The 27257-nt window shown below is 36.5% G+C and overlaps 1 protein-coding gene across 5 annotated transcripts in view; it reads left to right on the forward strand.

The window, feature by feature from the left end:
* The window catches only part of PLEKHA5 (pleckstrin homology domain containing A5), a 250338-nt gene that overhangs the window by 128052 nt on the left and 95029 nt on the right, over positions 1-27257 (forward strand). For 3 of the 5 annotated variants that reach the window (XM_025401933.1, XM_025401932.1, XM_025401934.1), the window contains 6 exons: positions 573-693; positions 2955-3059; positions 6497-6569; positions 12755-12855; positions 16626-16741; positions 21275-21742. In XM_025401933.1, the coding sequence (XP_025257718.1) occupies positions 573-693; positions 2955-3059; positions 6497-6569; positions 12755-12855; positions 16626-16741; positions 21275-21742 (984 nt within the window). Of the gene's footprint in view, positions 1-572; positions 694-2954; positions 3060-6496; positions 6570-12754; positions 12856-16625; positions 16742-17044; positions 17063-21274; positions 21743-27257 lie in introns of all 5 variants that reach the window. The other 2 variants (XM_025401931.1, XM_025401930.1) reach the window with 1 other exon arrangement.

Genomic DNA, 27257 nt, shown 5'->3' on the forward strand with positions numbered 1-27257 from the left:
TTTAATTTTTCAGTTGGATGACCAAGTAGAATATCTGCAATAATGCCTATTAAAAATAAACATGATAGGCCGGGTGCGGTGGCTCATGCCTGTAATCCTAGCACTTTGGGAGGCCAAGGTGGGCAAATCACTTGAGGTCAGGCATTCGAGACCAGCCTGGCCAACATGATGAAACCCTGACTGTACTTAAAAAATAGAAAATTAACCGGACATGGTGGCGCGTGCCTGTAGTCCTAGCTACTGAGGAGTCTGAGGCAGGAAAATCACTTGAACCTGGGAGGCAGATTCTCCAGTGAACCAAGACCACGCCACTGCACTCCAGCCTGAGCAACAGAGTGAGACTCCTGTCTTAAAACATAATAATAAATAAACATGATAATAATGTGTTTTTGACTTAGGAAAAGTGTTAGCTGTATTTAAAGTTGTTGTAAGTATCAAGGCCTGATTCTAGAGTAACTAGGATCCACGTAGTGTGAAAAAGTAGTACACTCGCATAGTTAACTGTAGGGAAGTGTTATTGTAAAGTGAGTTACATACACAGCAAGTTCTAGCATTTTGACATATATTTTCAGGACTGTTGCAACCATGACATCTGAAGAAAAGAAGGAACGACCTATAAGTATGATAAATGAAGCTTCTAACTATAACGTGACTTCAGATTATGCAGTGCATCCAATGAGCCCTGTAGGCAGAGTAAGTTATTTTGCTTTATATTAATTATTGATAAGGAGTAAACAGTATCTATACCATTACTCATAGTGGACTTAAAATTATAGAATAATCATTACATTTTTATTACTACATGAATTTGGAGGTGATTGATAGAAGCAGCAATTGCAGCCTGAAATATAAAGTAATAAGATTGTAATTCAAAGACTTAAGTTTTTAAGTTTGGAATAGTTTTAGAAATATAATGATATTTGTGAGAGAAAATGGACACTCTAAAGTTTTAAAGGTGATGATTAATGTAATAGCCTAGAAATCAAATTATCTGACTATAAGAATGCTTAGATTGAGAAAACATTTTTCAGCAAAACCATTGTAATAGTAAATTATGTTTATTGTAAGGAAATAGATAATTATAATAATAGTATTTAAATGCCTGTTAAGGTTTTTGAAATAAAATTTTGTTAGGAGATTATAAATGAATGTAAATTTTCAAATAATATAAATAATTTCTGATTATTAAGTAACATATGTCCAACAGGCTAACTGAGCATAATGCTTTATGAGTATATTTCAATTAAAATCTGGTGAAATTGATGAATGGATTGAGAGCCACTAGGTCATTGTCTTGAAAGAAAGTTGAATCTGTTCCTCATACTTTACACCAAAAATTTTCTAGATGGATCAGTTGTTGAAATGTTAAAAACAAAACTATAAAAGCACTAGAAAAAAACAATGGAAGATTAAAAAAAAAAAAAAAGATCAGAATGTAGATGGGCTTTCTAAATATGACATAAAACCCAGAAGTAACAATATAAAATAATGAGAAATTCAACCGCATGTAATTATTATCCATGCAGAGTATCTGCAATTCATATAACGATTAAAGAATAATTTCCTTATAATTAAAGAAGTACTGTGAATCAATAAGAAAAGGGCTTACGTGCCAGTTTGGAAATGGGCAAATTATATGAAATCAGTTTTCAGAAAAGAAAATGGAATTTACCCTTAAATATATGAAAAAAGATACTCAGCCTCATCCATAATATGAAAAATACTAATTAAAACCAGAAAAAGACACCATTTGCACTTACAGATTTCCAAAGGTCAGAAAGTTTCATAACACAGCACATTGACAACAGTATGGGTAAATAAGCATTCTGTTTATATAGTGAGCTCCAAGAAATAATGGAACAGAAGAGTGGATATTAAAATATGCGGTCATTTCAGAAAAATATTCATTAATCATGAGAACAGTTATTTTAGATAGATAGACACACACATAACAGTGATACTGGTTGCCCCACAGTTGCGAGTGGGGTTAGCTGGGTGCTGGAGCCCGAGAGTGAGAAGTAGATTGATCTTTGTGTATCTTTTTATGTCATTTGAGTTTTATACTGTTTTTAAGCACTATGTGTTTGAAAGTAAATTAAAGTCTATCTAGAAAACATGCTTTAGGAAAAATTTTGTTGATATCGGGCCTTAAAATTTTCTTATATACTAATAAAAGCTTCCCAAAACAAAATTCTAATGAAGTATGCTAGATTTCCAAAGATTCTAAACAAGTAGAAAAGTAAGAGATAATTTTATGTTACTTTATAGCTTCATTGTTTTCATTTTTGTTGGTCACCACTATGATTCCTGCCAAAATAAATCTTCATGGTAAGCATACCAGTATTTTTAAAGATTGTGTATCTTTATGTATACATTGAAGAATCCAGTAAACCCCATCTGTCTGGTTTAAGTTCAGAGTTGTCCATAAAAAAGAAAATACTACATCACATTAAGCAGATCCTTCCTGTCTTGTTTTGACTTGATGTGATATATTTGTTTATATTTAATCTCTGTATATTTCTCCTCGGACTGAGTGCTGTTAACTTTCTTTAATTGAACCTGCACTATTAAATGAAGATATAAAGGGAAAAGTTCTGTTGTTTGGTTTATTCTTAAAGATTTGTTAACAGTCTTTATTCAAGATCTATTCATTTTATATAGCAGATAGGACAAAATACTGCCACATACTCTGTGTTTCTAAAAATTGTATATCCCGTCCGGATTTTAAAGGAAATATTGTAAAACTTTTGATATCCTGGGGAAAAAAATTTGGTGCAGAATTCTTACACTTCAAAAAACTAACCCAGCAAAAGTAGAATTTTAATAATTTTTCTGAAAAGATTTAAGTCCTGCAGTTCTTGGGAAAATCTGAAAAGAGATTAAATTTTAAGAGGAAAATAAGCTCAAATCTCTAGACGTTAATACATTTTCTGTCATGCTCTTTTTCTATTTAGACTTCACGAGCTTCAAAAAAAGTTCATAATTTTGGAAAGAGGTCAAATTCAATTAAAAGGAATCCTAATGCACCCGTGGTCAGACGAGGTTGGCTTTATAAACAGGTATTTTTTTTTTATTTGATATGAAACAAAAGACAAAATTAGAAGGAACCTTTTAAACTGAATGTACCAAAGACAATTCTATAAAATCATAAAATTAAGAAGGAACTATGGAGAAGCCACCCAGGTTCTTTGCTTGTTACCCCTGAAGAATATCAAGGGAACAGTGAAGGCAGAAAAAGGAGTGGACATTACTTAGAACAGAGCTTGTGTGTTTGTTATGGGTGTTTCTAGATTTAAAATTAAATATATGCTGTATGAAAATGATAAGAAATAGCATGGTAAAAGTATCTAGACAGGAATATTTTTAAAAGCCAAAATTGAAATAACTCTTAATACAAGGGTGTTATTCATTTTTCTATTGATATGAAAGTTGTTAGAGAAATATACAGTTGTGTATTTCCCCCCTTTATTTATACAGAGATTTTATAATTATTTCAGATTTCTCTGAGTTTTTTCAGATTTTTGATTCTATAATATGAGACTACTCTTTCTTTCTCTTACGTTTTTTGGTTATGTTTTCTTTACTTTTTCTTTTCTTTTTAATTTGCACATATAGGGTTTACTCTCAGGCATCCTGATAAGTTGGGGTTTATATTGTTGCACTGACTGGGGAACTTGCTATCTAAGCTATTTTGAAACCTTATTAGTTTTGGAATTAGTAAAGATGTATGTACGTTACCTCCTTGGATTTTGACATCATTTCAATTACATAGAAGCTATTTTCCAGTTTGCAACTGGGTGATAAGTGACTGGTAAATAACTGAGGTGACATCCTCAATCTTCAAGGCTTGTTTCTTTCTTTCTGATTATATATACGTACAGATGATACAAAGCAAGTTAAATATTAGTTCATTGGTGCCAATTTATTCTGTTAAATATTGCTAATTGCTTTCAGGTGACTTAATGATTTTTATTTATTAATAGTCATAATTTTTATTTAAAGATGGTTGACTATATTTAAACCATCTGACATTTAAGCTTATCCAGGCTAAAAGGTTTTTTCACATTTAGTTTCTTTTTTTTTCCCTTTTTTTTTTTTTGAGACAGGGTGGCACTCTATGGCCTGCCCAGACTGGAGGGCAGCAGTATGATCTCAGCTCACCACAACCTCCGCCTCCCAGGCTCAAGCAATTCTCCTGCCTCAGCTTCACAAGTAGCTGGGATTACAGGAGTATGCCACTACTGCCCAGCTAATTTTTGTGTTTTTAGTAGAGACAGGTTTTCACCACCTTGGCCAGGCTGGCCTTGAATTCCTTTCCTCAAATGATCCACCCACCTTGGCCTCCCAAAGTGCTGGGATTACAGGCCTGAGCCACCATACCCAGCCCAGTTTCTAATAGAAAATTTTCTCCATATTTTCCAGCTAGCCTTTCTAATAAGTCCAAATTATGATCAACTATTTCAGTGCAAAATTGAGCCTAATAGCCTAATGGCATTCCTTATTTAAAATAGCTCTTGTTCTTATTTCTTGATCCCATGGTTAATTTAGCATTGCAAAAGTATTACCAAGTAGCTTCTCTAACAAGTGTTTATTTTGGGCCAAACACAGTGGTTCACGCCTGTAATCCCAGCACTTTGAGAGGCCAAGGCCGGAGAATCACTTGAGCCCAGGAGTTCAAGATCAGCCTGGGCAACACAGTGAGACCTCATCTCTACTTTAAAAAAAAACAAAACGAAAGCAAAGATTAACCTGGTGTGGTGGTGGTGGTGCACACTTGTAGTCCCAGCTACTCCGGAGGCTGAGGTGGGAGGATCGCTTGAGGATCGCTTGAGCCCAGGATTTGAGCTTGCAGTGAGGTATGATCATGCCACTGCACTCCAGCCTGGGTGACACAGCAAGACCCTGTCTCCAAAAAAAAGTGTTTATTTTGTAATACGTGTGTGACACATATTTGTTTACAGTGTCCCTTAGCCGTACTAAAGAAAGAATATAATTAAGAAATTGAAGATGGCTGGGTGTGGTGGCTCATGCCTGTTATTCCAACACTTTGGGAGGCCAAGGTGGGTGGATCACCTTAGCACAGGAGTTCAAGACCAGCCTGTCCAACATGGAGAAACGCCGTCTCTACCAAAAACGCAAAAATTAGCCAGCTGTGGTGGTGCACGCCCATAATCCTAGCTACTTGGGAGGCTGAGGCATGAGAATCACTTGAATCCGGGAAGTGGAGGTTGCAGTGAGCTGAGATTGTGTCTCTACACACCATCCTGGGTGACAGTGTGAGACTGTCTCGAGGAAAAAAAAAAAGATACCATTTACCATTTTTTTTGTCTCTTTTTTGGTATAGCTGTGAATTTTAAGGTCAAATCTTTTATTTTGAAAGATTTCACCCATGTTAATTTCTGTAATTTTAAAGTCATTGCCCACAGCTAGAAATAAACTTATTTCTAATCAATGCACATCCAACCTGGCCTCTCTCTCTTTTTTTTTGGGGGGGGGGTGGTATCTGTTTAATTTTTACTTCCAATTTGGCTACATTGGATATGGGGAACGTAATTTTTATTAAAATTCTAATTTTGTTTGAGCCTGATATTTTAAAGAACTAAATTACTTACAAATAGCTGACAAATCGTCTCTCTTTTTTACATGATGAGCAAATCCCAAACTATAGACATAAGGAAAAAAAATGTTTATAAAACGTATTTGTATATTAAGGTTTCTTTATTCACAGTCATTTTAAATTGCATTACCTTTGGAATAACTTCAATTCACATATTTTTCTTCTTGTTGAAGTTTAACATATTTATTAAATCTGGTTTACCAGAATGCATGCACTGCTGCATGGTTACATCATTCTTATCCTAGCAGATGTTTATGTTGAGAAGCGTGAATTTCAAATTGCTTACAAATATGAAGCCAAATCAAATTGCCTTAATATGTTCCCTTTGCATAATGGTATTTTCGGAAACCAGTCTAGTTGGGAATATCTTAAGGCCCTAGAAAACTACCTCCAAAATTTTAATTGGCCTTTTAGTTAGGTTATATTACATATGTATCAAACATACCTTGTTTTAAAAGTTTACTTTAAATAAATGCACAAGTCCAGGAACAGTGGCTCAAGCCTATAATCCCAGCACTTTGGGAGACCAAGACAGGTGGATCACCTGAGTCAGGAGTTAGAGACCAGCCTGACCAACATGGTAAAACCTCGTCTTTACTAAAAATACAAAAAAATTAACCTGGCGTGGTGGCAGGTGCATGTAACCCCAGCTACTCTGGAGACTGAGACAGGAGAATTGCTTGAACCCAGGAGGCAGAGGTTGCAGTGAGCTGAGGTTACGCCATTGCACTCCAGCCTAGGCAACAAGAGCGAAACTCCGTCTCAAAACAATAAAAATAAATAAATAAATAAATACATAAATAAATACATAAATAAATGCACAACATGTGAGTTTTTGTTGTTTGAGAAATAATCCTTAAATATGCTGATTTAATCCAGGACAGTACTGGCATGAAATTGTGGAAGAAACGCTGGTTTGTGCTTTCTGACCTTTGCCTCTTTTATTATAGAGGTAAGTTTACCCTACTGTCTTAGTGTATTATTTTGTAATTGATATGTAATATAAGTATCAGATACTTTTCTAAAAAAAAGTATTGTAATTCTGCGTGCTATTTTATTATCAACAAATAATATCAAACAGATTTTTTCTTCTTTGACATATCATTCTGAGTTTTGAGGTTATGACAGAATAAATATGGTGCTTCAGACCATGTTTGGTCAGCTTCCCGAATCTTTGCTCTATAATGCTACACTTGAATTCAGTGTTTAATAGATACAATCCTTAGTTTGAGGAGGTTCTTTTCACATGTCAGTTTTGTCAGATCTAGCTTATGGGTCCATCAGGCACCCAATTCTGCTCTCCAGCAAATGATATTAGAATATTAGGGACTACTATTATGTAACAGCAAGTGAAAAACATAAAATACAAAGAAATACTTTCATTTTGAACTTTTCTTTAATAAACACTGATACCCTTTCTCTGGTTAGTAAATTATTAGTTCAGTTTTAAGTAAAAATCCAGAGTTCTTTCATATGCCACATGGATCTCTTAGATACTACAAGATAATACAAAGTTTTTTACTGCCAATTAAAGGCATACCTAGGTGGTGCTCTCCAGAGAAATCTGCCTCACCTACAGTATAAAATCATGAATCTGGATAATCTCTCCTTCTTCTCTACTTTAAACTTTGGTTGTAAACCATCATGAAAGAATTAGATTGTCAACCCATAATTAATAATTTATGACTTTTCTTGAGAAGTATAACTTAAAAGATATAACAGAGTTTTAGAACTGATTTTACGTTTTTTGACTACACAAAAGACCTGTGGCAAAATTTATAGTTGTGTATTGAGGCATTATAATACATATTAACCTTCAAAATTTGGAATTACTAAATCATTTCCATCTGAAAGCTGTAGTTGAGAATTACTGCTGAGTCAGAATTAACCAACCCTATAAAATTGCATTTTGTCCTAGAGATGTTCCTTAGGCTGCAATTGTGGTATTATCTTTAGTTAAATGCTAAGCTTACTCTACAATTTTCCTTAGGGGTTTTCCCATTCTTTCAGAAAGTTAGGAGTTGTATTTCAGGCATTATCCTTAAGCTTATAATTTCTCTTTTCGTCTCTTTTTCAGTATATTTATGGACTACTTATAACAAGAAATGTTTACTATTTCTAATATTTTAAATTTCTAATATAAGAATTTGTTGGGGTTTTTTTTGTTTGTTTGTTTTGTTTTGTTTTTGAGACAGATTCTTGCTCTGTTGCCTGGGCTCGAGTACAGTGGTGCAATCTCGGCTCACTGCAACCTCTGCCTCCCAAGTTCAAGTGATTATTGTGCCTCAGCCTCCCAAGTAGCTGGGATTACAGGCGTGCGCCACCACATTCGGCTAATTTTTTGTGTGTATTTTTAGTAGAGACGGGGTTTCACCATGTTGTCCAGGCTGGTCTCAGACTCCTGACCTTAAATGATCCACCCGCCTTGGCCTCCCAAAGTGCTGGGCTTACAGGCGTGAGCCACCATGCCCAGCCAAGAATTTGTTGATGTTAATTTGAAAAAAAAAAAAAAAAAAACCCACTGAATTCCTTGTAATTTGCTATTGTTGTTGCTCAGGGAAAGGTGGGACTCATCACTTTTACTATAATAGGAAAGCTTTTGATCATATTTGAAAAATGTAAAAGTGAATCAGAAGCCATGCTGATGGATGTAAAGATAAGAACAGTAGACACTGGGGAGCACAAGAGAGGGGAGGGCTGAACACATAGTACCAATTCGGTAGTGTGCTGTCTAGGAGACTGATTCATTTGTACTCCAGACCTCAGCATCATGCAATTTACCTTTGTAACAAATCCACATGTGTACCCCTGAACCTACAATAGAAGTTGGAAAAAAGAAAAGCCATGCTGAGTCTGAGATTCCTTATTAACTACCTGTATTTTATATGCAATGTATTTATTCATTTTAGTAGTTTCCCAGACAGGAGGAATATTAAAAAGAAGAAACTGTAGAAACAAGAGAAATATCATTTAACTCATTTCAGATGACTGCTGTGCAGACTGTTGGAAAGAAGTATATGATATTATGTATTTTTACTATTTCGTCAGTAAGAAATGTTAGGTTTTAAATTAAAATAACCAGATTTTAGTGAGATGATCATAATAGCCTGAATATATTTTTTTGCATATTTACAATTTGTTGAGTACTGTGCTAAGCAAGTTATATAGATGATCTATTTCATCTAACCCTCACAGCTACCTGATAATGTGGGGAATCTTATGTTCGTTGCACACAAGGGGGAACTGATATACAAAGTGCTTACCCCAGGTCTCACAACTTGCAAGTGGCACAGGCAGGATTTGAACTCAGGCACTCTGACTCCAGAGCTGACACTGTTGATTTCTATTCTCTTGATCACAAGTTTTCGCCACCACTCAAATATCCTCTCTTCTCTCAAATGCTGAGGGCAGTGGCCCCATTCATTTCTTCTCCATTTCTCAAAGCATCTAGTCTACTGACCAGAATTTTTTGGAGATCAGTCCATGTTTTACAGATATGGAAATTAAGACAGAGATAAATAACTGATTTGCTATTTTTTTTTTAACAATAGGTTAGCAGCCAATACCAGATGAAAGCCCAAGTTCCCACTGTTCTTTGCCACATATTAGGCATATAGTGAGCCCATTGTTATAAAGAGAGCACTTTGACTGCTCTATTCTGTAGTCAGTCTATTGACTAAACTTACCATAGAACTTAATTCATTCAACAGATATTAAATATTTATTGAGCAGGACCTGCTTCATTCCAGGTGCTGCCAAAACAACGTAAGAGAGAGCTCTCATAAATCTTACATTCCAGAGAGATCAGGGAGACAGTAAATAAGCTCATATGATTAAGCAAGACCATAAGTGCTTTTTAGGAAAGCAAGGTTATAATATGAAAGGTGAGCATAAGGGAAAGATCTCTATGGATCCGTACTCTGGGTAGGTCTTTTAGATAGGAAGATCTAAATGACAAAGGGGAGCCAGAGGTGTGGAGTGTTCCGGGCGAAGAGAGAGTAGTGCAAAGGCTGTAAGGTAAGAAAGTGCTTGAATTGTGGAAAGAACAGGGAGAAACCCGTCTGCTGAGCTGGAGGCAGCTAGCAATAGGAAAGGATAGAGAAATAGAGATCACACCATGTAGGAGTCTATTGGAGTTTGGATTCTACTACAAATGTCATAAGGAAACAATTGAATGTTTTTAACATAAGAATGATGCACTTTGGTTTACATTTTTAAAAGCTCACTCAAGCTACTATTGAAGGAAGGATTGTAAAGTTGAAGGATATGAGCAGAGAGACTAGCTAGGAGTTATTACATAGAGGTGATAATGACTTAGACAAAGGTGGCAGCTAGCAGTGAGCTTTTTTGATACAACAGATGCCTTATTAGGTAAAGATGCAAAAATGAATACAATAAACCCCTATGGTTATGGAACTCACAGATTAGCTGAAGGAGTCTGGAAAGAATGACATAGTAGGTTCTCAGTTATGTTGAATGAGTGTTGGCCAGGTCTGTACAAGAAAGCAATCAGGAAAGAAGAGTGATCTGGGCAAAGGACTTAAATCACGTGCAAAGCATGAATGAGAATGCTTGGCATATTTGTAAAACTATGTATAGAACTTACATTGCTAGAAGACCCACCAGGGGTTAGGTTTAAAAGATGGATCGAGCTAGGTGTAGTGGTACCTGCCTGTAGTCCCGGCTACTCAGGAGGATGAGTAAAGAGTATCACTGGAGCCCAAAAGTTCAAGACCAACCTGGGCAGCATAGATTTCATCTCTTAAGAAAAAAAATGAAAAGGTAGATTAAGGCACAGAGGGCATTTGTTTGCCATTCTAATGAACTCTATGTTGAGTGCAAGAATAATAGTAGGATCAGGAGTACATTTTAGGAAAATCACTCTAGCACTGTAATTAGAAGCCAAAAGACCAGTTAACAGAGTGTTGGAGTATTCCAGGTTATACATGATAATTAGTGATATTTACCCAGTTGTAATTGCATGTATTTTTTTTGTCTTATTCCCAAATATCTTTAAAACTAAGTAGAAATGGGGAATCTAAAACGTCACTTGTCCAGTAAAATGTTGAGATTCTCCTGGCTCCTGTCCCAGGTTGTGTTCCCTAGGAAGCAAACTCCGTGATGGAGATTAATATGTAGAAAGCTTTTTGGAGAGTGTTGTTCTTGGAACCATCAGCTGTGGCAAAGTGAAGGAAGGAAATGGCAGAGACAAAAGAAAATGGGCTGCCATGCAATCTCAGAAAGGCCTTGGCTGACCCTGTGGAGAGTTCTTTCATTCTACAAACATTACTCAGTACTTACTCTTTGTCAGTCTATGAGGCTCTCTAGGTGATGGAAACTAGGACAGTGCTTCAGTCAGGATTGATATAGAACTAAACAGAAGAAGGTCATGATTAGAAGCAGTTTAAGAAGCTGAAGAACTCAGGGTAGTCATTTGACAGGCGAAGATTTTTTTATATGCACTGTCTTTAATTTTATATAATAATGGCAATATTTATTTAATGCTTCACCCTCTGTGCTGAGTTTTTTATATGTGCTAACTCATTTAACCCTCAACAATCTTTTGAGGTAAGTCCTATTGTCCTCAGTTTTATAGATCTTAAAACAGATACTAAGCATCAATAACTTGGCTAGGATTTCACAGCTAGTTAGTGCTGGGCAGCAGGAAAACTGCCTCAGGTAATCTAGGGAAATCACCCTGTGCTTTAGTGCCTCTGTCTATTCTGAAGCAATTTTAGGAAAGATTATTTTATTATGGAACATAGAAGGATGTATTATTTGGTTAAAATGATTTTTTAATAAAGATGACTTCATGTACTGTTTCTGACTATACCCTTTATATAAATATAAAACATAAAATTGGATTCAAAATTAGGGTTTGACTTATTCTTTTAAATTGTCACATTCTCTGTAATTCATGACTGCTTTCCAACTCTTTTTAACCTTTTGGATTAAATCTATACTTTCGTTCATTCTTTTACATATTAGTGATTTGTACCTGAATGAGCACAGAATAGTAAAAACAAAATTTTGTTCCATTGCTATGAGAAAAGCTACTGAAAAAAGTCTCCATTTAATATAACTTTTTCCCTTTTGGATGTTTCACCAGATACTCTGGAAATGAGGACGAAATAAATAAAATCCCTTGTTAAGTTTTTGATAATTAGGGAAAAAAAAAAAAAGGCACACACAGCAAGCATAATAAAAAGACTTCCCATTTATGGTTTCTCCTTGGTGAGTTTATTAGCCTGATGACACAGCTTTATTAACGTGTCTTATAGGTCTATAACAGTGAAGTACATATTTCAAGTTTCATAAACATCTCTTCCCCCAAGCAGCAAGTTAATCATGTGAATCTATACTGTGTCAAGATTAATGTTTATCATTTTCCTAGGTATATTTTATGTGCTTGCCTTGTAGACCTGTAATTTAGTCATACTATTGTGTATCAGAATGATAGTAAAAGCAAACCTTCAAAGTTAAATGTTTTAAAAAGCATATAATTTTTATAGGATAGTTTAAATATGTATTCACATGTGTCTTCATTTATTCAACAAAATTTTTTGAGCATCTACTACTGTCATTCCAAGTGTCGTTATAGAACTTACATTCTAGCATGGAGAAAAAGATAATAAGGAAATAAATAGCTGAAACATATAGTATGCCGGAGGTATTGAGAGTCGGAAATGTTAACATTCCCAAAGGAGAACAGAGAAAACGTTAAATAAATAGCATTTTAACATCAGTAGTCAAGGAATACAGTAGTCAAGGAAGGCCTCATTGATGAGACCTTTGAGCAAAGCCTGAAGGGTGTAACCAAGAAAGCCATGTGTCTGGGGTTAGAATGGTTGAGCATTTAAATCCTATCAGAGATGTGAGTGGATTAATGCCATTACTTACATGCCAGTATATTTTCAGTGAATGACACGTAAAGGGGATTTGTAGAATGCAGTATATTTACCGAAGTATAAATTCTTGTGCTATTTGGTATTTTCATTTAAAACCTTATAAAGTCCTGCCTAAACATGAATATAGTTCATTTATATACAAGAACCTTTCGATTTGGCAAAAATAGATCTTGAAAAACTTTGCTTCATGAGAACATTTAAAATTCTAATCAGATGTTAAATCTCCTAGATGAGAAAGAAGAGGGTATCCTGGGAAGCATACTGTTACCTAGTTTTCAAATAGCTTTGCTTACCTCTGAAGATCACATTAATCGCAAATATGCTTTTAAGGTAAGGAAATAATACAGTTTTTAATTCTGTGTTCAAAACTTGCGTTGGTTAAAAATGGATATTGAGCCATAGATTATTACAAAAAGCTATCTTAGTTATAGTGATTTTTGTATTTAAAATATGTTAATTAATTGTCTTATGGTTGTATAGAAGAATGTTCCTCTAATTAGGAAGCACGTGCTAAAATATTTAGGGATCAAGTGTCTTCATGTCTGTGCTTTCAAATGGTTTTAGATAAAATGAACATGTCAGAATGCTAATAATTGATTAATATAATTATGGATGTCCTGGTGATTATTATGCATTCTTTCAAGGTTACTCTATGTTTGAATTTTTTAATAATAAATTTGGGGTCTGGGCACAGTGGCTGACACCTGTAATTCCAACACTTTCGGAGACCGAAGTGGGAGGATCACTTGAGTCCAGGAGTTGAGCCGGGGGAACATAGTGAGACCCTGTCTCTAAAACAAAACAAACAAAAAAACCATACTAGCCGGGTGTCGTGGCTAGTCCCAGCTACTTAGGAGGCCGAGGTGACAGGACCACTTGGGCCTGGGAGGCCAAGGCTGTAGTGAGACATGATCATGCCACTGCAGTCCAGCCTGGGCAACACAGTAAGACCCTGTCTCAAAAAAAAATTATTAATAGGATAGGCACAGTGGCTCATGCCTGTTAATCCTAGCACTTTAGGAGGCCGAGTCGGACAGAGAGCTTGAACCCAGGAGTTCAAGACCAGGCTGGCCAACATGGTAAAACCCCGTCTCTACTAAAATTACAAAAATTAGCCAGGTGTGGTGGCGTGTGCCTGTAGTCCCAGCTACACAAAAGACTGAGGTGGGAGGATCACTTGAGCCCGGGAGGCAGAGGTTACAGTGAACCAAGATTTGCATCACTATAGTTCAGCCTGGGTGACAGTGTGAGACCCTGTATTAATAAAAAATTATTATTAATAATAAATTTGGAGGAAGAGTACCATAAGAGACAACAATTTTTTTTTAGTAAATGTACATATATGTACATTTATTGAAAAACTTAGAGAATAATGGCAAAGATGTTCAAGATGTTCTTGGGTCTAAGTACATCGTGATCATCAGGTACTTTACAGAGACCACTGAAGTTGAGATCTGAAATCTGCTGTTATTAAATCCAAGCAGACCTGAGATCCCCCTGATTAACAGTACCCACCAATCTTTGTGATATTACTGGTTTGTGGATCACTCTCAAGTAAGAGGTCTTCAGTGCTATTTTTGGAGATTTTTGTTTTCAAAAATCATTTTGCATTTTTGCTTCATGATTATGGCTAAAATAAATTTCAGAGGTCACCTAGTTTTTCAGTCTGTTTTAGAGTAAGAACTATAAGGTTCTTGCAGAAATCTCATTTTAAGAGAAAAGAGGGGGGAACTGCTGCTAGTTAACAATGAAAATGTTTATACCATTATAAAATTGATTCAGTTTTAAATTCGCATCACTTTTAAAGAATACTGAGGCTGATTTACAACTTTTGCTAATTAATATGTTACATTAGCAGGCTGGGAGCTGTGGCTCATGCCTGTAATCCCAGCACTTTGGGAGGCCAAGGCAGGTCAGGATCAACTGAGGTCAGGAGTTTGAGACCAGCCTGTCCAACATGGTGAAACCTCGTCTCTACTAAAAATACAACAATTAACCAGACATTGTGGTGCTTGCCTATAGTCCTAGCTACTGGGGAGCCTGAGGTGGGAGAATTGCTTGAACCTGGGAGGCGGAGGTTGCAGTGAGCCGAGATCGTACCACTGCAGTCCAGCCTGGGCGACAGAGCAAGACTCCCTCCCCACCCTCACCCCCACTCCCGCCCCCACCCCCACCCCCGCTGCCCCCCAAAAAAAAGCCAAGTGCGGTGGCTCATACCTGTAATCCCAGCACTATGGGAGGCTGAGGCGGGTAGATCACCTGAGGTCAGGAGTTCGAGACCAGCTTGACCAATATGGAAAAACCCCGTCTCTACTAAAAATACAAAATTAGCCGAGTATGAACAGGAAAGGTATAGTGGTGAGGTTAAGGGGTTGTGTGATGGACAGCCTCAATGAGAAGGTAATGTAACTTGAGCAAAGACCTGAGGATAAGAGGGGAGTATTTTCATATTTAAATTAACTTTATCAAAATAAACTTTTATCAACAGTGTAAACCAGAGAAACATAATTAAATATTTTATGATGTTATAACAAAGGTTAACACTTTGAAAATTTAAAATTATAACTTTATGAAGTACACATGTAGAGGTGCATGATAGTAGCACTATTATTTGGCCATCAATTTAATTTTTTTTGTTGCTTATCAGTTTAGCAAATGTTTTATCAATTTGTGCTATTTGTAGGACCTTTTTCTGCGTTTTTAGACTCTTAAAAAATACTACAATGCTAAAATAGCAATAAAAGTGACCATGCATGTTAAGTATATTTTCTCTGCAATTATTTGGTTTAGTTTTAATTTTATCTGTAACAAGAATAGTAATTGCTGTTTCACTTTCTCTCTTCTGTGGTATTGTTTCCTCTGAATGTGTGAGCTGCTTCACTGCTAAGTTTGTTGACATTGATGCAAGTGCTTATCAGAATGGTAAGTAGAAACTTTATAGACAATTATTGAACACAAGCATGGAACTTAAAGCTAGACTGCGTACTTTGACATCATCTAGTAAATATTTCCATTTGACTGATGGCGAGCATGGGTGGGGACTCTTAGTGTCTTGAGTCATGGCTGGAACTGGATCGTCTTGACACCAGCCCCAGTGTTCCTTAGATTGATCACAAATATGGGCAGTGGTCTTTATTTTTCCAAAACCCCACTCAGAGGGTCCAGTAACACTTTGTAGGTGGTTTTAATTATCTTAACATAGAACATTTGAGCAGTTTATTAAGGAACAGCTCAAAAAGGAAACACCATTTTGGATCATTTATAAATCTTTTGTGTTTGGGTGTAGATATCTTTAAAGGATCCTATAAAATACAGCAGTGCCTTTTGACGCCTAAAGAAATTGGTTACACAGGAGGGAAATGCCATAACATGTACATTCCTATTAATTTTGTTGCTGGTTGCTGGGAATATTCTTGAATAAAGAATATTTATTCTTAAATAAATATTCTTATTCTGGGCATGGTGGCTCACACCTGTAATCCCAGCACTTTGGGAGACTGAGGCAGGCAAATCACTTCAGGTCAGAAGTTCAAGACCAGCCTGGCCAACATGGCAAAACTCCGTCTCTACTAAAATACAAAAATTAGTTGGGCATGGTGGCACATGCCTGTAATTCCAGCTACTCAGGATGCTGAGGCAGGAGAATTGCTTGAACCAGGGAGGCAGAGGTTGCAGTGAGCCAAGATCGTGCCACTGCACTCCAGCCTAGGCAACAGAATGAGACTCTGTCTCAAAAAAAAGAGGTGTGAATTGCAGTAAATGGAAGTTGTTAGAAATGTGGAGATGGAAGAGGCACCACTAAGTACTTCATTTCTCACCTCCTTTCCTTTCCATGCACTTTTTTTTTTTTTTTTTTTAATTTTAGAGTGTGCACACAACTAAAAGAAAAAGGGTGAAGTTAGGGGGGAAAATTAATATATATTTTTCAAGTTAATAGCTATATTTTTCTTGATTGATTTCCATATCTCATATAAAAGATAAGTCTACTTACTCTGAAATTTGATAGCAATGTTCTATGTCAGGAATCACTTATCTTTTTTTCTTTTTCTTTTACAGAATCCTATATTTTTATTTAAAATGATCGTGTCATTTTCAATCAGGCAGCCCATCCAAACATGCGGACCTATTATTTCTGCACTGATACAGGAAAAGAAATGGAGTTGTGGATGAAAGCCATGTTAGATGCTGCCCTGGTACAGACAGAACCTGTGAAAAGGTAAAGGCTTGTAGAAAAAAATGATGGTTATTTCCACTTCTGTTTTATTCCATGCCTTGCAAGTATTTCACTGTCATAGTACATATCATTTTAATAGTCATGGTATGAAATCATTTTTTCCTCAGAAAGCAGGGATCAATTCCTGTTCTGAATTAAATTAATACACATTTTGTTAGTTTGCGATACCACCTACATTTTTATTCCACTTTTCTTCTTTTTCTTCTTTATTCATTTTCACCTATCAGTGTACTGGGGTGAATGCAGAATCCTAACATTCAAACTGAATGTTCTTTCTTCTTACAGAATTACCTTTAATTTCCGGTGAGTACGTTTTTAATTGTTACCTTAAAGCTACACAGATTTTTATCCTTTGAGATAGTGTTTTTAAGATTCTAAATCTTAGAAGAGAGTTTATTTTTATGAAGTTAAGTTGTGTTTTTCTATAATAGTGTGTTGATATTTCTAAAGTGTAATAAATTACAGTAAGAAATTTTGATAGTTTCATTTTTTCAACATTTCTGATTAATTTTTGTTTTGTAGTGAATGTCTCCAGAAAATAGTTCATCAAGCATTTAGATTGGTTCCAAATAAATCCACTTCTTGATGAATTGTGCCTTTTTTATATTGAAACTCCACTACTCAGATTCCTTGAATAATATAGATAAGTGCTGTTAAAATTGACCCATGTGTTTTTCCCTGCTTGAAGATATGAATCATTTTAATATTCTTCAATATATCTAGCTAGAGGAAATCTGATTCTCAGACTACATAAATACAAGTAGTATAATGTGCTTTTTAAATAAATATATATATATATATTCCTGTAATTTGAAGAAAAAATTATGATGCAAGTTAATTTTTCTTCCAGTCAGTGACAGCTCAGCACATATCTTATATAAGAAAGATGCTATTGTGCAAGTTTAGCCTTTTTTCCCTCTTCTCAGGAAATTAGGGATTGTTACAATATACGTCTAGTCCTTTGTTTTCCTTATTCTAGTGTGCATTTTAATAAAGTCTTGGCTTTTTGGCTGAAAGACTTAGGTTGATGCTGTGTATTTGTGCTATTTTTGTAAATATCAAGTCTAAATCAAGTTACCCAATCACTAGTAATTAGAACTAGGCAAAAACTGAAAAGAAAAGAGGGTCTAGGATATAGCTCTAGGACATCTATTTTTAAGAAAAAACACTTTTGCCACATGCATATTCCAGGATGAGAGCAAATAGAAGGAAAATCTGTTTTTGGAGTTACATGTGTAAAAATTACCTGAGTAGCGTAAAGATGAGGTGGTTAGCACTGATAACGAGAAAATGTGTAGGTGAAAAGAATTCATTTAAAATCTTCAGGCTGACATGGTGGCTCACACCTGTAATTCTAGCACTTTGGGAGGTTGAGGGATCAATTGAATCCGGGATTTTGAGATCAGCCTGGGCAACATGATGAAACACTATCTGTACCAAAAATACAAAAATTAACCAGGCATAATACCACACTCCTGTAGTCCCTGATACTCAGGAGGCTGCAGCATGAGGATCACTTGAATCAGGAGGTTGAGGCTGCTATGAGCTGTGACTGTTCCATTGCACTCCAGCCTAGGCAACAGAGTGAGATCCTCTCAAAAAAAATAAAAATATAACTTCAATACTTTAACTTCCAAGCAAAATTGTTAAGGAATTGTTTAGAATACAGAAATCTGTATAATAATTAAAATATTTCTGTCCAAATAATTTCAATATTGTATATTATACTTTTCTCCAAATTTCAGCATGTTTCTACTTTATTTTATTAAATTTCCCACTCTAAAAACTAATAATTACCCATAATTTGGGATGATAAAGATGACAATTGTTTGGCTTGTCTTTTGGCAACCTGATAGTTCACTGGTTATGTGCTTATACAATTTTCAGCCGTCTGTGTTAGTGTAATCTACTCAGACAAGGTTTATTAATACCACCTGTGTGCCCAGCTTAGCGTCCATTATCCTATAGAAATTACATGTTTTCTTCTACTCCTAGTTGTTGGAATTTTTATCCCACCCCATTAGATTTAGTCATTCAAAGTGAAAGTCAGTATAGAGAGATTTTGTTTGCTGGGTTTTAAGCTAATGCACTCATTTTGCTGTATGACTCAAATACTTAAAATATTTATTAGAGCATATCACTCTAATAGAACATCCAGTTGTTAACTTGAGAGTTCATTTTCCCTAACTTTATAAAGTATTTCACCTGTTCACTACAATGTCATAGTCTCCTAGTGTGCAGATCATTGATGGCCAAAATAAAATTTAAAAAATCTAAGTATAATATGGATTCTCTGAATAATTTTCATCTCTAAGCCCATTATTTTCATTTTATATATCTCAGTGTATTTTCTGCAATAACTTAAGTGTCACTTTTTAAAATTAGATCACAAGTTTTACATTATTTATGGTACCTTAGCATACTTTTCTGAGTCAGCTTTATTCTATTTAGAGAAAAGTCATCATATGTGTCTTTTTGATGATTTTTTCAATGATGAATCTTGGGGAAAAAGAAAAAAAAGCGCACCACAGTTTTAATTTAAAATAATAGCTTTAGGCTGAGCATGGTGGCTCATGCTTGTAACCCCAACAATTTAGAAGGCCAAGGTGGGAGGATTGCTTGAGCCCAGGAGTTCAAGATCAACCTAGGCAACCAGTGAAACCCCGTCCCCCAAAAAATTTAAAAATTTGCTGGGTGTGGTGGCTTGTACCTGTAGTCCCATCTGCTCAGGAGGCTAAGAGGGAAGGATCACTTGAACCCAGAAAGTTGAGGTTGCAGTGAGCCGTGATCACATCACTGAACTCCCCGCTGGGTTATAGAGCAAGAAACCTTGTCTCAAATAATAATGATAATAATCATGATGGCAGTAATAATAGTAGCTTTAGATAGACTACAGTAATTGTGTTTTAAAAATCTTTTCAGTTATTTTACGTTTAATGTTAAAACTCCTGCCCTCCCAAATAGCAAGGATACACGTGCTTTTAGGGTAAATTTTCTATGCCTTCTTTGTGTTGTTCTTGTTTTGAGATGGAGTCTCACTCTGTCGCCCAGGCTGGAGTGCAGTGGCACAATCTCAGCTCACTCCAACCTCTACCTCCCAGGTTCAAGCAATTCTCCTGCCTCACCCTCCTGAGTAGGTGGGATTACAGATGCCCACCACCACGCCCGGCTAATTTTTATTTTTTATTTTTCATAGAGACTGGGTTTCACCATTTTGGCCCGGCTGGTCTCAAACACCTGATCTCAGGTGATCCACCCACCTTGGCCTCCCAAAGTGCTAGGATTACAGGCATGAGCTGCCACTGCTGGCCAACTTTTATTTTTCAGGAGAAAGAAGCACATAGTCTATCTTAGTAAATTTTCCCAATTCTAATATTGCCTCCAATCTAGAAGCTATGGTTTATATCTAACCTAAATATATGGATGGTTCATAAGTTTACTCCAAGAAAGATAGTCACCTTTTTTTTTTTTTTGCCTCAGTGACCATATTCCAAACTTTCTAGATATCTTCATCTATAGTTGATTACAGATATATGTATGTAGATCTACATCTTTTCCACACATCATAAACATTGACAGCATTACCAAACCTAGTTTCTGATAGAAGCATTTTTATTTATTGGAATATGGAGGGTTGGCTGGCTCCTGAGAGGCCTCCTAGAGTGGCATGATCTTGGCAGTTTCGTGCAGGTTCAGACACTCAGCTTGATCTTTTCAGAGTCTGGAAGTGATTAGTGAGCAGTACAACTGTCAAGTGACCTAGACACATGCTGTTAACTAGCTCATTCTTTCAGTGGCCAGGTGGACATGGGATGCCAGATTCTAACCCAAGATTGCTTGATGTGATAGAATTATGATGGTAGTAAGGTCTGTGCCAGCCACTTATTAACTCATCTGATTCTCACAAGAACCCTCTGATCTTGGTGACATGATCATACCCATTTACCAAAGAGGAAGCATAGGGCACTTTAAGTGTTCTGTACTTTGCCTGAAGACACAGCTAGTAAGAACAGAGTCGCAAGCCGGACATGTGCAGTCAGACTTCAAGAGCTCTAAAATCATACTGAGTTCCTCTTGAATACAGACAAAAGGAGTTAATCATATGGTTCAGATCTTTGATAGCATCAGACTGTAATTTCCTGTTGCAGCCATTTCCACAACCAGACTCATGTTTGTCTCATGAGTCAACAAGGAGTGTAGATTTTGTGGTTTAACTGTCTTAAGGCAGTCTTAATTTGCTTTATTTTCAGATTCCTAATGGTGGGAGCACACATCACTTTTTACCCTCTAGTTCTTTTATGTTTTCTTTTTCCCCCCTTTCTGTTTATACATTCTGGTGTTGTGCTTGAATGTTAATATCACAGCATTGAGTATTTGTGTAGACTTGTCCACTGTAACCCTTTCCAGTCCCCTTGCCCCCACCCCCATAAAGTAGAATTTTTCCTAGATTGAATCCCAGAAGTAATATGTGCATTATTTCATCTGATTTACTATGATTTTCTTCTCTGATTTCAGAGTGGACAAGATTACATCTGAAAATGCACCAACTAAGGAAAGCAATAACATTCCCAACCATAGAGTTCTAATTAAACCAGAGATCCAAAACAATCAAAAAAACAAGGAAATGAGCAAAATTGAAGAAAAAAAGGCATTAGAAGCTGAAAAATACGGATTTCAGAAGGATGGTCAAGATAGACCGTTAACAAAAATTAATAGTGTAAAGCTGAATTCTCTGCCATCTGAATATGAGAGTGGGTCAGCATGCCCTGCTCAAACTGCACACTACAGACCAGTCACCTTGAATAGTTCAGAGAACAAAATAGTCAATGTTAGCCTGGCAGATCTTAGAGGTGGAAATCGCCCCAGTACAGGGCCCTTATACACAGAGGCTGATCGAGTCATACAGAGAACAAATTCAATGCAGCAGTTGGAACAGTGGATTAAAATCCAGAAGGGGAGGGGTCATGAAGAAGAAACCAGGGGGTAAGTATATGTCTTGTTATTATGAACCCAGGTTTTTTTAATGCTGTGTTGGTGGAGATTGGTTTCTGAGCTACTGATTAAAATATTGGTTTAAATTGTGTTTTAGCTATTACAGCTTCATTACTATGTCTTTTGTTTATGATGATCAGATATAAGTATTTATTCTCTGTCTCTTATGTTCTGTCACTCAACTTTGTTAGTGGCAAGGAGTCATCCTACCTGTTCAAGCACAAGAAAGGGCTTGGGTTACAGGTAGAGATCGAGTTTATTTGGGAGAGGGAGGGAGCAAGCCCTATCCTCCGAACTCACCCCTGTCTTGTCCCCTGCCATTATCACCTCTTCTCTGACTGTCCTCCATTACCAGTTTCTGCAGCTTGGTGCAATGTAAGGATCTTCTGAGACAAGTAATATGGAGGCAGCAAAGGCCTACTGCTCCCTAATTTTCAGTCTTATTCTTGGGCTTTCTTTAAATAAGAATGCACATAACTATTAAATACAAGGCCAGAAGCAGTTGTTTGTGCTTATAATCCCGGCACTTTGGGAGGCCAAAGCAGGAGAATCATTTGAGGCCAGGAGTTTGAGTCCAGCCTGGGCAACCTCGCAAGACCCCATCTCTGAAAACATTTTTAAAAATTAGTCAAGCATAGTGTTGCATGCCTGTAGTACCAACTACTTGGGGGAAGTTGAAGTAGAAGGATTGCTTGAGCCCAGGAGTTGGGAGCTGCAGTGAGCTATGGCTGTGCCACTGCACTCCAGTTTGGCAGCACAGTGAGAACCCAACTCTAAAAAAATGAAAAGTAAATGTATTTATGTGAGCATTTATTCATTTTTGCATGCACTTTTTCTTAATATATTTATTGTACAATTGCTATTTGCTAATTGTGAGACCACAAAGTAAAATAATGAAAAGATACAGTCCAGGTTCTCACAAAGATCATTCTGTACTAGAGGAGACAGTTGAATAAGTAGATGCAATTTAGTATGACAGATACAATGAAGGCAGACCAGGGTGCTGTAGGAACACATTTCGGATAACCAACACAATCTTAAGGATTCAGAGTCCAGGAAAACCTTTGTAGAGGAAGCAAAACACAAGCTGTGATACGAAGAATGACATGCATGTTAGGGCTTAAATATGCAAAGCTCCAGGGTTAGTAGAGAACAGAAGAATCAAAAGAAATCCAGTATGACTTGGTTGTAACTGGGGAAACAATGAGTGAAGAACAAGGCTAGAGACATAAGCTAGGAGAAATATATTCAGATTGGTGTCTCAGAAATCTGAAGAGTAAATTGGAGAAAGTTCAAAAGTTACTTAAGTGATTGAAGTGAGAAGAGGCAGAGGATGTATTCAGGATACAATTGACAAGTCTAGTTGGTTGCTTTGATGTGCTTGACTGCAAACCCGTCTTGCTCAAGATTAAGTTTGGTGTCGGGCGAGGTGGCTCGCATCTGTAATCCCAGCACTTTGGGAGGCCAAGGCAGGTGGATCAGTTGAGGCCAGGATTTCCAGACCAGCCTGGTCAAGATGGTGAAACCCCATCTCTACTGAAAATACAAAGATTAACCAGACATTTTGGTGCTCACCTGTAATCTCAGCTACTCGGGAGGCTGAGGCAGGAGAATCTCTTGAACCCGGGAGGCAGAGGTTGCAGTGAGCCAGGATTGCGCCACTGCACCCCAATCTGGAAGTTTCTTGAGGGAAATCAAGAATGGCACCCTGCCTTTTTGGCCTGGGCAACTAGGGTGATTTGGTGCCTTTTACTGCAAAGAAAAGATTTGGGAAAAGAGAAGATAGTTGTTGGATGGGTTATGTGAGGTAATGCATATGTTAATTAGCTTGATTTAGCCATTCCACAATACATATATTTCAAAGCATGTTGTTCACCATAAATATGTACAATCTTATTTGTCAATTTTCTTTAAAAATAACTGGCAAATGCTCGAATTTAGCAGTAATCAGGGAATTGCATATTAAAGAATCAATTAGGCGTTATTTTTCACTTACCAGATTGACCAAAATCATAAATAAATGAATTAATGAAGGCACAGGTGAATAAAAATTAGATTACTTAATGTTGGATGGAATGACAAACATGAATAAGCTCGTATATTCCTAGCAGGAAAATAAATTAATACAATTTGATTAGACAGAAGCAGGAAGCAGTTCTGGGGGAAAAAAAAATGAAAGGATGTTTGAAAGTACTTGGGAAAGTAATGACTTTCAGGAAAATAATAAAAATCTAAATCAGAAGATTGCTGAGTCTCTGCTCACCATGTTAAATCTCACTTCAAAGAAGAATCACTTTTCCCCAAAAATCATACTTTCTTAAGTTTAAAAATGTATGTAGAGAGTCAACAGATATCTTGAAATTAGAGGATTTTTAAAAAATTGTTAAGTATAAATACTGGTTTTAGGTTCCTTTATGAGTAATTAATATCAGTAAAGTCTTTCTGTGACTCCTTTCTTTTGGACATAGACCAACAGCTTCTGAAGGCTGGTTTTAGGTTATTTTGAGCTAAGGTTTTCTCTGGGTTCCTCCTACATTTTTGGGTTAACTGTTATGCCAGTTTTTATAAATACTGTTATTTAGATGTTCTTTTGAAATGGCTTGAGTCTACTTTGGATCATAAGAAAATATCATCTACATTATGATATAAACTTCATTATAAAAATAGTTGTGTTTTATAATGAAATGATTTTTTATTGGTGGAAAGAAACATAATTGTAATTCAATATCTAAATCATTTTTTAAAAAGCTTTATGAAAGCCTTTTATTATTAAAGTTCTGATAGGAAGAAAAAGGTTTAATATTTAGTCAAATAGTAGATCCCTGCATCTGTGAACAAAGCTTTAAAGTTTCATTCTGAGTGGCAGGCACTGTTAAGATGCATGGTCCTTAAGCCATTGTTCTGCATGGCAGAATCACAGGGAAAGGGTTTTTATGGTGCTTGACAGGCAGCTGCTGGTCAATAGGGCACTAAATCTGATGCAGGAGCTTAGAGTGTTCATTTCTTAAGCTTTCAGTTAAAAGTAAATCACACTTTGCTTAATTTGAATTTCTTTGGGGAAAAAAGTCACTAAAGGGAATTGTAGTTTTGAAAAACAGGTCTCAAAGTGCTAGAAATATATGGGATAAAAATAAATTTGCTTGATAATAATTTAATTTTTAATTAAAATTCCCCAAATGTGGTTCCAAAGATGACAGAAGAGCCTTTTAATGTCATTAATTAACCAAGCTTACTAAAAATATACGTATCCTGCTATTAATGATCATATGATAGTTGACAGTTCAGGTTCAATATACATCTCTACAACAGGGCCCAACCCACACATTATGAATACTTCAGAGCGCTTGACAGAAGTGTTTTAGTGTAATTATGTTTTTGAACTATAATTTCGACATTAGCTTATAAGCAATTTTGGGTGTGTTTTAGATTGATAATGTATGTCCCCTTCCTTACATGTTTCTATGATATAGCTCAGTGCTTAATCTCTAGCTTTTTGCATATTAAGCCTACTGTAGTATTTCTTGAATTTGTAAATGACCAGATAAACCAAGGTGTGTCAGGGTAAATTGCTTTTGTACTAGGGCAGTCTCTTTGATGGAGTCAGCTTTCCCTAGCTGACATATTTGCACATAGTCATGGGTTGCCAGCTCTGGATGTTTTCCAGTTTCTGGCTTTAATGTGATCAGAGAAGGTGAAGATGGGGAGGAAGACCAAGCAGAAACAAAATGGGAAATACCCGTAGAGGGAAAGCCTCAAGAAATTGAACTCTTTATACTGGTTATATAAGAGCAATTGGGTACCTTTCTCCCTCTCTCCACCCCTGAAGGCATCAGATGGTTGGCCTGAATGCAGTGGTTCTTGTCTGGAGACATTTTGTTCAATTTTGAACAACCTGTTTTTGAGTAGAGACATTGAAATCCTGAAGAACAACCAGCATGAGGAAGGAAATTTAGTTTAGGAGAAATGGTTGAAATAATTAGAAATATTTTTTAAAAAAATAAGGCATAGAATTTTAGAGCTCTAGAGTAAGTTTATGATGAAATCATCTTCTAGATGAAAAAAGAGGATCCCAGTATCAGTTGGCCATTGGCTAGATTTTAATAGCATATAAAGGGCTCTCTGGTACTATAAGATTATATCCTTCCTAATTTTTAATGCCTTTTTATGTTTAAGTCATTGTAATAGATGAGTATGATTTTTTAAAAATAATATTCATATCTTAGGCAAAATTTTAAAATAGAGGGATTTTTTTTTTTAATCCAAAAGTTTAGGGATCGCTGGCATAGTTAAAAGAGTACTGCTTTAGAAAGTAGGAGACCTGCATTTTAGTTCTGTTTAACCCACAAGCTCTTTCTGTAACCCCAAGTATGATCTCTTGGACCAAGCGTGGTGGCTCACACCTGTAATCCTAGGACTTTGGGAGGCCGAGGTGGGTGGATCACCTGAGGTACGGAGTTCAAGACCAGCCTGGCCAACATGGTGAAACCTCGTTTCTACTAAAAATAGAAAAATTAGTTGGACATGGCAGCAGGCACCTGTCAGCTACTTGGGAGACTGAGGCAGGAGAATCATTTGAACCCGGGAGACAGAGGTCCAGTGAGCAGAGATCATGCCACTGCACTCCAGCCTGGATGACAAAGAGAGACTCCATCTCAGGAAAAAAAATATATATATATATATATTTGGCTATACTGACATCCTGAAATATCCATAGGGTAATTTTCATATGCTTCTATTAGACAATCTTCATACAACGTATTGTCGTGATTTGTTGACATGTGTACATCCCCCAGCATGCTATATAACCTTTTTACTTTTTTTTTCTTTTTATCCCCAATACTTAGTACAGTGCTTAGCTTGGAAAGTGTTTTATATATATATAAAATCTCTTGGTCTTTTCTCCCCTACTCCCCTACCCTGCCCCCAATATTCTGAAGGCCCCAGAATATGTAACTTATCTAAGGTCTAAGTACTTAATAGGAAAGCAGGAATCAAAACTTGGCTGTCTTGATTTTTGATCAACCACTTTTCCTGCTTTACTGTTTTCCCACTATATCCCCTCTGGATGTTTTAACCCACAAAGAGAAGGTATATTTAACGTGAGATTTTCTCTTAGTATAAAGGCAACATAATTTTACTACCCCAATAGATACCAATTATGCAGGCAGTTTATTAATTGGGTGCCTCATAGTCCAGTGCACTCAATTCATTACACCTCATCACAGTGAAATCTTTTTTTTTTTTTTTCTTTTTTTTTTTTTTTTTTTGGAGACAGAGCCCTCCCTCTGTTGCCAGGCTGGAGTGCCACAATCTCAGCTCACTGCAACTGCAAACTCTGCCTCCCGGGTTCAAGCAGTTCTCCTGCTTCAACCTCCTAAGTAGCTGGGAGTGCAGGAGCACGCCACCACGCCCGACTAATATTTTCTAGTTTTTGTAGAGATGGGATTTTGCTATGTTGAACTCCTGAGTGATCCACCCGCCTTGGCCTCCCAAAGTGCTGGGATTA

Source organism: Theropithecus gelada, chromosome 11, assembly GCF_003255815.1.
Source record: "Theropithecus gelada isolate Dixy chromosome 11, Tgel_1.0, whole genome shotgun sequence".
NCBI classification, from domain to species: domain Eukaryota; kingdom Metazoa; phylum Chordata; class Mammalia; order Primates; family Cercopithecidae; genus Theropithecus; species Theropithecus gelada.